At 30.7% G+C, this 12,636-nt stretch overlaps 1 protein-coding gene across 2 annotated transcripts in view; it reads left to right on the top strand.

The window, feature by feature from the left end:
- The window catches only part of LOC139522814 (transcription factor AP-2-epsilon-like), a 30,502-nt gene that overhangs the window by 10,670 nt on the left and 7,196 nt on the right, over positions 1–12,636 (top strand). The window contains exons 1-3 of one of the 2 annotated variants that reach the window (XM_071316377.1): positions 7,192–7,483; positions 7,647–8,111; positions 11,589–11,646. In XM_071316377.1, coding sequence (XP_071172478.1) covers positions 7,325–7,483; positions 7,647–8,111; positions 11,589–11,646 — 682 coding nt within the window. In that variant the 5' untranslated portion in view covers positions 7,192–7,324. Of the gene's footprint in view, positions 1–7,191; positions 7,484–7,646; positions 8,112–11,588; positions 11,647–12,636 lie in introns of those variants that run through there. The other variant, XM_071316385.1, reaches the window with a different exon arrangement.

Here is a 12,636-nt window from a genome sequence, read left to right as displayed (position 1 = left end):
AAAAATGTCCCAATAAATGTCTTTTTCTCAACCCCTGGCATTGACTAAAGGTTCCTTTAAAGTATTGTTCCGAAAGGGAGAAATATTAACAAGTGCAATTTGTTTGTTTGTACGTTTGAATTTTGCCTACAATACCAATGGCGAGCAGAAAAAGCTCCATATCTTCTTACCGTTGTTTTTATTTTTGGTTAACATTTCCCATACCCTTCTATTTAAGCATTCCCATTATAATTTATTTTTCATTTCTAAAGGAGGTTTACATCTGATTATATTTTTTTTTCGTGTTTTTTTTACGTCAATTCAATTTCTAGTATACGTGACGGAAAAAACACATCCCACAACTGATTTGACTTTTTGGGCATTCTACAAAAATACAACTCCTGCATATACTACACATAACCCATATATTAAGTGAGCAAAAAAAAAATGAGTGAGGGAAGACATATTTCTTCTTTGCATTATCTCCCTTTCATTGTGGTATCATTTTTACATCATGTCTCTTGTGACATCTGTCATTCATCCCTTAATTTACATAGTTTACTCCCATTACCTTATATGTACATAATTATTTTGAAGATGAAATATTTTCTGGTTTAGTAAATATATACTAACGGTTGATAAAATGTCCTTTTAATTATGTAATTCGTTTAATTTGATAAACATTAAGATCACTTAAAGATGTGAGTCACAAGGTGGAAAACTAGTTCCGTACCGTCCTCATGGTTTCATTTGAATCAGAAATTGTTAAGGTAACATTATTTTAAAGACACCAAGTTTTATCAAACTTCCAATCTGTTAGCAAATTACTTCGAACTTATTATATCGTTTTTACAGCATTAAAAGATGTTGAAACATTTTAACAAAACTATTTGCACTGATTTTCTCTTTGGTTTTCGCTTTTTAATTCTTATATTTTTTTTATGGTTTTCTAGTAGTTCTTATTTTTATCTTCATTGGACAGCTTCAATTTTTGTGAATATATTTGCTTGAATAAATAACCTTTTTTCAAGTTCAATTTAAATATTTTATTAAATTAATGTTTTAAATCATTTTCATTTGATGAAAGTCTTAAAGCAAATTTAAAACTTATCAAATGTTGAAATTGTTTGACCCACAACAAAATTTCGTCACATTTTAAAATTTCAAGTAATTGACAGTGAATATAAAAAAAAAATGTTAAATAATTTATTCCAGGTTTTTTCGGATTGAAACGAAGTTCCCATGATCTTCAGAATATTAGCTTCCGTTCATTGAAAAGAGATGTCAGTTGCATGTAGAGATGATTTATTCAGTTGATCAAAATTACGAATTCAAAAAAGACTTGAAATTGACGGGTGTCTGGTTACCGGTTTATGATTGTCACTCTTTTTACCAGTTGTAACAAGTAATTCTCCTCCAACATTAAATGATATCCTTTAAGATGTTGTCACTTTACTTTTCACAAAAACTGATAATACCCGCGTGATAACAAATTACAAGCTATTCGGTAGGTCTAGATTTTCACATAAAACGACCGACCATGGCACACAACATCTCAATTTACAATGCTGGCTACAGGACAGCTATTGATGACATTTACCCGCCATAATTGTATTTGTTCATCTGAAGACACCGAACATCTTGAGAACCATTTTGAGCAAATATTCCGATAATTTCTAACCAATATGGTCAATGATATCGGTAAAATAATTCTGTCTATTCTTAGCACGAAAACCCTGTCATATCCAATGTTGCTCAAAACAGCAGAAAAGCGTTTGGCATCATGTGGTTCGCTCATGTGTTATGAATTGTCTATGGGAAATAATTGTCTCTGAATCCAATAGTAAAATCTGTCTCACTTTCATTTAGTTTTCGTGATATAATTGCCACGTCCTTTTCATGCGTTTTGATTTGATAAAGATAACGAGTTTGTATTCCCGACCTGAATTCACTGAGATGACAGTTGCTGACTCCATTGGCGTGCTCGCTTGTGTATTCTCCTCTTGGTCGGTTTCTTTTGTAGTCAGTCCGTATTAATACTTAAATACAATAAAGGATATACAGCATGTCGTGCTGTAGAGTTCCGGAACCACAATATTTATATAAATAAGATTTGTTGATTTAGAATTGTAATTGGAATTTATAGAAATTTTCATCTCGAGATTGGAAAAAATGTCGTTAAAACATTCCTATAGTCATCAAGAAGCTTTTGAAGATAAAGCTATTAAAGAGCTATAAGGAAAAAGAAAAAAATAATGTTTCTTACTGTTTAAACAATTCAACGAGTACAATTAACTTGGTCAGGAATGAAATTAAATTAACCAAAGACACTTCTGTGAAAAAAAAATTATTTGAAGTATTGGCAGTCGGGAGAACAATTCGTATAATATATCTGCTCTCAAAATTTTAATTTATCAAAAAATTATTATTTGCAGAGCACACTTATCAATTCTTATATAAAAAAAAATAATTTTACCATTTTCACATGAAGATACTATGAAAACTATATAACATATATTACATTTTACATATTACAATATATGCATTTATGATAAATTCACAGATCTTCACTTTATATGATTCTTTCTGTAAACATCGTTCTTGTATTTTGATTTAACCATATACATATGTTATATTAATAAAGCACGAAGCTGGCTGACGTAACTTGTATGTTAACATGTTTACCACACACAAACAAAACAATTCTTAAAGACCCGATCTCTTTGTAGCAGGTGTTCTATAAACAGGGGTCATCATGTGATCCTTTTTGTCGTTTATATATGTGTATGGTTCATTATATGTTGTGGACATTATATATTTTTGTGACGGTTCTTTGGTTTTCGTTAGTTAAGATAAATGATACAGTCTTGTAGTATATATAACGAATGAGAGGTAAGGATGAAAGAACCTTGTTGTTCATCTGATGACGAAACCCTGACATCTTATCATGTTACACCCACAAAACTTAGACAAGCAACAAATTATAGGTACTAGACCAAAATGGTCAAATTAATTTCAGTTATCAAAACAGACGTACAAAGTGTTGTGATCAATGGGAGGGTTGATTCATCCCTATATGTAAACTTGATTAATGGGGTATGTTGTTATTTACAATAATACCAAAATACATATCTTATCTAATTTAGCCTTGGATTATATGTACTTTTAATAAGCTATAATTTCCTTTTGTATTTTGTCCGTCTTTAAATCTAGGTGCAACAGGTTTTTTTTTTTCATTGCAGATACCATTTTGATTCAAATTAATTAATTTGTCAATAATATACTATAAATAAAGTGCTTGTTAAACGTTCTGTACTTGAAATTTCCAAATACAATTGATAGTTGGGTCTTCGTTGAGTTTTGAATGTGTGGACCTTAAGGCTTTCAAGAAAGAAACGCGTTACACTTTTACTGTTTTGATAGAAATAGAAATAAGGACCAATGAATTATTTTGCAGAGAAATTATGAAATATTAAAACTTTTCTGTTGATCCAGAAACTGACATATTAATCGAGTTAATGTGTAGGTAATTTTATTATAAATGTGTTATATATATTTATGTCTTAACAATATATCGCCAATGTTATCAAAAGGTTATGGACATTTTATAACAGTCTTTTTTTCAAGTTTTATTAAAGCAAAAGGTGCCAACTTATTTTTTACTGGTGCTTAAATGGCACCAACACATTTTAAATGGTTTCAATTGAATTAACAGATTTTTCCATAATATATACCAACCAATTAAAAGATAAGAAAATCGTAGCTTTTCACTCCTTTTAAATTGCTATTCATTAAAAAGGATAAGTCGTTTGTTTCTTATTTAAATGGAAACTTTAATTTGTTCAGAATGTATTTTTACAACATTGAACGGTAGCGCCAGTCTGTCTCGAGTTTACTAATCCGCTTTGTTCATGAAATACCGATCCACACTTCAACCTATGTAACAATTGCAAAAGCAACACCAAACCACTTAACCGATGATACGTTGTTTAAATGAAGTACCTGTTTTACATTCAAAACATGAAAGTAATAAACGGTCAGCAAAATGGACGTAAAATCGTCTTATGACCACTATTCTTTTCTTAATCTCATCTCTAAACATCCTCACTACAGTGGTAATGAAATGTTTTAGGTTACATAATGTTCACAGTTTAAAACGCAAAGCCAGGGAACCAACTCGGAGTTCATATTACATTTTTGAATAGTACTTCAAAAGTATTTAAATAAATAATAGTAATTTTAAGTTAATTTTAGGATAAACACTTAAAACAACAATATAAGACTTCGTATAAAAAAACTACGCTTATATTTTATAAAATAGCTAACGTTATGAAGTCAAAATCAATATTCTTCCTCCAGCTATTTGCAAAATCTGGAGATTTAAAACATTTTATGTTTGCTTTGTGAAAATGATATTCTACGATTAGATGTAATTCTGAATTCTAAATTTTGATTTTTTTTTCTTTTTTATATAAAAAAAACCTCACTGAGTAATGCTTTATTTGTTGAAACGCATTCAAAATTCTATGTAGACCCGACTAACTTGAATATCAAACTGCAAGGACTTTTATCAAGCACAATTCACATAGTTTTATATTAACAAAATAACCAGTACCAGCGTCAAACAATTACATTTTTTTTTGGTACTTTTAAAATCGGTCCTCGGTGAAATTCTGTTTTGAATGCCTTTTCGCGTTTATATAGACGTGTGAAACTGTTATATGTTCTTAAATAATCTTTATATAAAAATAACTGTACATGCTGTATGATTGCAAATAAGACAGCCCTCCACCAATGGTGGATCATTCAGTAACATCATAGGGTTTCAACAATGAGTAAAACACATACTGCACAATAAGCTATAAAAAAAAACAGGGTTAAACGCGTCTACGACAGATCACCCCTCCTCTAACATCGCTCAGTATGTAAGAGGCTGAGGACTACATTTTGACAACACAATACCATCTTTTGTAGAGGCATTTACTTATCAGATTTGCACAAAGATCAACTTACAAAAAGTCAAAAGACACACATTACTGATTCAATAGTACTGGACTTAACTGAAAGCTATTCCTAAGTCAATAACCACTTATAAATAAACAACGTTTCTCAGAATAAAATATCAATCAGTACACATCCAACAGGTTTTACTAAAAAAAATGAAAACAGAACATTTTGCAATTAGTTAAAATGCATCAACTTAATAACTTCCCCATTTTCTGTTATCCTCCTTCATTTTATCATATGAAACATAATGTTTATGTGTCGTGGCACAATTTGTGCAATCAGTAAGACAAATATCTACATACTGGTATATGCATTGGTACATAATTTTTGTTACTTTTTTGAACTTGATTTAGAATATTAATGAATATTTTTAGCCGAAACACAAATTGACTTCGATCGTGAACGTTTAAACAATCCGAAGTTACAGAACAAAGAAAGCATTCAAGATGTTGCATGTACTTCTAAGTTTCCTTTATAAAGCTTAAGAAATAAAAGTTTCATCGTAAAAGCTTTAATGTTTACATGACAGAGATGATAGAACCATTTAATGCAGATTTGACCGTTCTGACGGATGATGTAGATTGCAATTTAAAAAAATAACAAGTTGATATAATTAATTACAGTTAAAAATTATGTGTAAGCCACAGCCAGTAACCATACAGGCAAAACGAATGTGCAACAAAGAGTCAGTAGTATAAAAATAATAATCTTTCAATAAACATATCTTATGAATTATTTTTTCGGAATCATAGCGATATTTATTTATAAAACTTTAATTCCACAGGAATATTGAAAGGCATTGATTATTTATATATTTATATATCAACGTGTGCATATTATTTCTATTATTTTTGAAAGATTTTATCGGGGTTTTTTTTTGTGTCTTTTTTTTTTATAATAATAAATATGTTTAATTATTGTCATTGACAGAGACCGTTCGTATACATAAATTCAAAAGCAAAATCCGTTTTTTTTATATTATCTTTGGGTAAACTTTAATTTATGAAAAAGTAAATTAAAGTTTAGGTAACGGATTTAAGATTTATTGGATTAACGTACTATATTGAAAAATGTATAATATTGTCTTTAAATGGATTAATTATTTATACAAATACGACTTTCCATTTTTCAATGTTTATTTTGATGGCGGCATTGTTTTTTCACATGGCCATGATAAGAGGCCAACATATTCAACAAAATTCCGATTTATCTTAAATCCGTGTAAGATTTAGCTAAAAAAAATCGAAGGCGTCAAAATTCCATTACAGAAATACTGTCAAGCCATTAAAAGCGTAAACTACTATAAGATAGTTAGTCCTTTACATAAATATACTAATGAATCAATTCTCTACATAAATCCTGTGGATTTGTATAAAAAAGTTTGAGAAACATACTGTTAATTAAAAAGTAAACACAAAACAAAATATCTTTACACTGTTGGAATTAAGTCTATAATCTTTTTGTAGAAATTGATTGTTTGGATGACAAAAATAATTTCTCACAATGGGATAAATGGAGAATTAATCCTGAATATACACAAAAAAGATCCAAATTACTTGACACCGGTGAAATGGAAAATATTCCAAAATATGTATCATTTAATTAAAAATATAAGGACTATCATTTTATTTAGAATCAATTTCCTTTTTATTGTGGATTTGTTTGTGTCAGCTATCACTGAACAATAGTTTAAAGTTTTCAATTGAATTTGAAATAATTCAAATAGACAGTTTCATATACGAGAAATTTCAACCGTGAAAATTCCTTCGTCCACCCTCTTCCTAGAGTCGACACGGAAAAGTTCATTGAGAAAATTGAGTAAACATCACTAATTGTACAAAATCTCCTCTCAATGTTTTCCATTCATTGGTTTTAAAAAAGACTAATTCAATTGAAAAAATTCTGTTGAGTTCTACTCGAGGAACTGAGTGGTGTTAAATTTAGGGCGGAGCTAAAACCTGTCTATTAAAACCGTATTTACCTTAAACAGAAATACAGACTGAAAAATTACTCATTAATCCCGCCTTTTCGTCTCGGTATATTATTTTTGGTCAGTGAACCATGGTATGATAGGCTTGTCCTATAATACACTTAAAACAGTGCTCCAGGTTTATTTTGGATATGTGCCTTACGGCTAGTTGTTTACACACTGATATTGGACTGTGATCTTATTTGAAGATTTTTTCTGCATTTTTGTATCAGATTTAATTTATAATTTGTATTTTCTTGGACTAGTAATACAGACTGTGTTAAATTTAATGTTATATGGAATAGATTTTCGACCAGCGATTAACGAAGATAACATATCCCAGGGTAATTTATTAGCGAGTAGCTAGTAATGGCCCAAGTCAGTCCCGTGGGTCATAATCACGTCGCCACAGCAGAAGAAACAGGACAAGCCGAAGTTAACGGAACTTCTATCACCGATCTCGACCAATCACCGAATTATTACAAACGAGACATGCCATCGGCATACACTGGCAATGTTGAAACGGAGGTATCTATATAATTATTATATGATAGTTATGTTTTGTAGCCTTACTGATACATATTTATTTTATTTTCCGGTTGCTTAGAGCTAAGTTCGTCAATTAAGCTTCGCAAATATATCTCAATTATTATTATAGTATATTGCAATTTATTTCATTTTATTATTTCAGGATAGACGCGATGTTTCTAGCCATGGAGGACTTGGTCAACTGGTCAGTTCTATGTCTACAACAGGAACATTTCCGCCGGCTCCAAGACTATCCCATACTCCAACATCTGATTTCCAGCCTCCATACTTTCCTCCGCCATATAACCTCCAGGCACAACAAGGAATGGAATTTCATCATGCTCATTTTAACACAGACTCATATTCTCATTTAAGTAATTTCCATCCAGGATCCCAAAATTATCAACAAATTCATGTTCCTGACAGTAGAGCTATCCGTTATAAAGAAGAACCCATTCATAACATGCATGGACTTACGGCACCTAATGATTCCCGGAGGTTAGACTATGGAGGATTTAGACGCTCTGATGTTTTAGTACCCGGTGGCCATTTAGGATTTGGTGAACACGATGGGGGTTTTGCGCACCATAATTCGGTTACACAGGCCATTGAAGATGCTGTTCATCAAGTAAGTCTTTACGTTTGTTAAGCTTTGGTTTTACACAAAATTCGTTTTTAAATTTTGAATATTTGTTACCTATTACTTTGTTCGGGTTCTGATTAATCGTAAATTTGTCTTTTTTGGATAAAATATAATTAACTAAAGTGAGTTTTAAAATAAAATCCATTTGATAAAGATATACTTAAAAACTATTTAACATTTCTTGAATTTGACGAAGTGTAGTTAGAATAAAATTAGAGTTTAAATGTTGTTTCTATAAAATTAATGGTTATAAAAGTCGTAGATCTGTAAATACTGTCATTATAAGTTATTTGAATAGTTTCAAATTACTATCGCTTACTAAGAGTTTTCAGAATTCTTGAATAATCGAAACCATTATGACATTTTGAATAGCTTCAATTCAATGTAACTTTATCATTCTTTTGAAATTTCTCCATCAACCAGGGTGGGAAAATTTAGTCCCGCTACTTTTCCATGATTTTCTAAAACAAGTGTAAATAAAATATTTGCTGTAAGAATTAAAGGTAAAAATCAGAAGCGGAATTGAATAAATTTGAATATTTGTTTTCATTCTTTAAATGAAAATACAAATAAACTTATTGACTCCGGTATTGTTACAAGTACCCTGGGGGATTTTACAAGTGCAAGCTATACCGCATAATAGATAAAGCCATTCAAAACCGTGGAGTGCACCCCGGGCTAAACTAAACGGCACGCGTTAGCTAGACTATTAAATGACTTATAATAGACATAACAGTTATGGAAAATGAATCGTAGATAGGATTTGTTCCGTTTTGTAAGTAATTTAACCGCTTCTTTATTTTTCATAGTTTGCTTTTGCTTACTTTTTCTTTTGAAAATTTTCAATGTGCCGCACCATTTTCTTTAATGTTTTCGCAATAAAATTTCGGATAGGAATTTTAAATTTCATTTACAGTCACAATTTGTCAAAAAATAAAGCATAAATCAGAAATATATTTTATACATATTAATATTATGATGTACCTGGTCGTTCCAGGTTGACGGATTTTTTCTTTCAGAAATGTATTTTACCAAAAGACATTTTTATGTACAACATATCATATACTTGTACTTATCACATAACATTAATTTTTCTTAAAATTTCTAGTAATGATGTGAACATCCGCCCATTACTGAACGATTTTAAGTAAATTATTACTTTACAATTTCAAGATGTTAAAAAAGATTTTTTTTCAAATGAAATTTTAATGTAAACATTTGTTTAGGTGTTAAACAGGTAACAAAATACTTTCGGATCAACAGAATTTAAAACATTTTTATATACATTTATTTTTTCTCACTTCGGTTTTACTAGAATTACAACAAGCGAAAAAATGCTTTTTTTCTTAAAAGCCTCTAAAACTAATCTTTTATAGGTGTCATGACACCTATTCAAATTTGTAAGTAGGGGTCTGAATTCACGCATAGCCATAGATTTCTAACATAGTGTCCAACAAAGAAATGGCCACGTTTACAATATAATTTAATCTATCCCGCGTTCCTGAATAACATTTAGTGAGAAAATCTATATTTGATGACCTTTTTCTGGACAATAATACTTAATGGGAAATTATGCAACGGTGGTCAAAATATAATTATCAGACGGAATTAGTTAAACTTTAAATCAACATTTCATTTTATATATTCTCTATTCTTAAAATGGGGCCATGTTTCCATTCAAGGTTAGTGTGTAAGGAAGGGTTTGGCATTACCTAGCTTTCAATAAGGCAAGTGCTCTGTCTTAAGGATCAATTTGCAAGTATGCAGAGTAGACCAAAATATATTTTAATGCCTATGGTTAATGCCGAAGTTTGTTTTTAGACCAGACAAGGCGAGCATCCATAAATTGAGTAGCACACAGCAGAGTATACATTAACATTTCTGAACTTAATATAGTTATTTCCATCTTACGCAGATCTGACCTAGAAATAAATTATTTGAAACATGGACATATTAGAAAATCTATTGCCTTCATCTAGTCGGCCATGCATCATATAAATGATCATTTTACAACTCTTTTATCACTCATTCCCATCAAAAAATCAACAACCCTCTGACAGATGAGCAATGTGTAGTTATTTACCGAGAAAGGTGCAGTTTGTCACTTTCTGTAAAGTATTTTTATCTAAAATTCATACACGTAAGACAATATTACATAGATCAGAAATATTAATGCTAGATACTTCCAAGAAAATTTTGTACTGGTTATATAATATTTATATAAATTACATGTAAACCGACAATGACAACATATTGATGACAGTAAAAAGGGTTGAAATAAACATATTGAAACTTCTATTCAATCAAAATGTCTTGAAGATTTCGCAACAAAAAAAACCATGAACTTATCCTATAACTTTGCTATGACGATGAGGCACAAGGCCATGTTTTTATTTTTACTTTTATTTTTACAACTTGAGTCCTTATATCTGTACACTAAATCCATAAGAGGTGTTCAGATTGATAATTTAGTTTGCGAAATGAAAAATTATTAATTGATTGATATTAGATTTGAATAACTAGCTTTCGGTATAAATGCGAGTACATTAAATCTGTACCTTGTGGGTTTGTAAGTAAGTGTAATGATAACTTTGAATTATATATATATAGGGGGGCATTAATGTCTGTTTGTTTTACTTGTTACTAAGTACTCGCTATAAAGCCCTGTGTTTGAACTTTTTGTGCACATTTTTTAGGCTAAATTCTGTTTATTATCTGCATAATGAGATCTATTTGTTTCTGGTTTTTGTTTTAATCGTTTTAAGGAGTTCGGATGTAGCATTTTGACTATTGAAAGTAGCCCTTCGATAGTTAGGTCTCTGTAAAATTGGATGCGGTTTAGTTTTCAGAAATTAATTTCAATTTATTCCAAATTGGAATTTAAGCCGGAAAATGATCCAACACCTATTAAACCCACGACATTTGTAGGTCAGCCCACAATGACATTCCTTTGGCATTGCACAATAAGATGACCATTACTAGCCGGTACTGGCCTTCACTTCTATCCAAACACATTTAATGTCTATTTAATTGACCATTCTCACAAATCTGAAATTGCAAATGAATAGTTTCGGGTGGGTGAATAGTAATTTTAACTATAAAAGATTTGATAGTGTAGATTTAAATTTGATAAAACAACCCATCGAAATGGAAGATATTTATCTATGATTTTTATATATCTTTGTTTTTGAAATTTAGAGTGAAAGTCAATTACGTGTTACTTTGTCGCCATTACAGGTCCATGTTGATACAATTTTTTGATTGATGGCATATAGCCGACATCTTGGCAAGTGACAGATTATAGTTACCTTTCATTTCAGAAATTACGACAGTTATACTATGTTGTCATGGTGACCATAATACTGATTACCGTTTTAGTTTTTCACAACACATTTCCCTTTAACATCAATTAATTAGATAATGTTCTTTTATAGAATTAATTTTTGTCCCTTTCTCTTTCAGAACATTATAGAGGATACCAATAATTACATTGCTGATAGTCATGGAGTCATCAGAAAAGGTAAGCAGACGATAGAAAACTATTGAATCTGTAACCCATATATGAGCTCACATGCAATCCTCCATGATATGTCCATAGACAGCGCAAACAACTATTGAATCTGTAACCCATATTGAGCACACATGCAATCCTCCAGTCAGTAGAGGAAAATCATAATATGTCCATAGACAACGTTAGCAACATTTGGAATCCTCTACTGTAAGGTCCATTGGAGTTAAAATTTCCAAGATCCATTGTAGTTATAATTTTTCCAAAAAAGGGTCATTAAAGTTAGTTTTTTAAAAAGGTCCATAGTAGTTACAGCTTCCAAACACTTTTGTATTACGTTTGTGATTGAAGCAAACAAATGAATCAAATATGTAAGAGAAAATTCCCAGATTTTGGATTTTTTATTGAAAAAAACTTTAACATGAAAGTGGAAGAAAGATCACCCTTTGTCATGTGATATCATGGAATAGGCATTTCATTATTGATATGGTCTTGCATTTCAAGATTAATAGTGTTATGATATGTTCTACAAACTGCTTTTGAAGCAATCTACCTTTCACATCTTGGAATCAAAGTCTTGTAATTATTTGTAACAGAAATTGATGTGTTTTATCATTACCTTGGACATAATGTCTTGGAACCAAACCACAAGAGAAGACTACTTTCCTGTAACAACTTTACCGTTTATTGTGAGCACCTCCCTTCGCGGGCTGACATCCATTAGAAAAATATTAACTTTAATTTCAGCGTAATAAAATTCCAATTTCTGTTGAAAATTTGACGTATTATTAAATCTGTGCAACCTAACAGCATGGTACGTCAAAAGAAACATGAACTTCGGAGGCAGGTGGCCTTGTTATTTAATTGGTGTTAGTATAATAGAGATATCCAGAAAACGATTTCATGGTTTCTGATCCCGGTTACACATTACTGGTTCTACCCACATGTAAACCAGGTAGACGTGTGAATTACTTTGCTTAATTTGGTACATCGGATAATATA

This window comes from Mytilus edulis, chromosome 1 (assembly GCF_963676685.1).
Source record: "Mytilus edulis chromosome 1, xbMytEdul2.2, whole genome shotgun sequence".
Classification (NCBI taxonomy): domain Eukaryota; kingdom Metazoa; phylum Mollusca; class Bivalvia; order Mytilida; family Mytilidae; genus Mytilus; species Mytilus edulis.
This window is presented reverse-complemented; position numbering and strand designations above follow the sequence as displayed.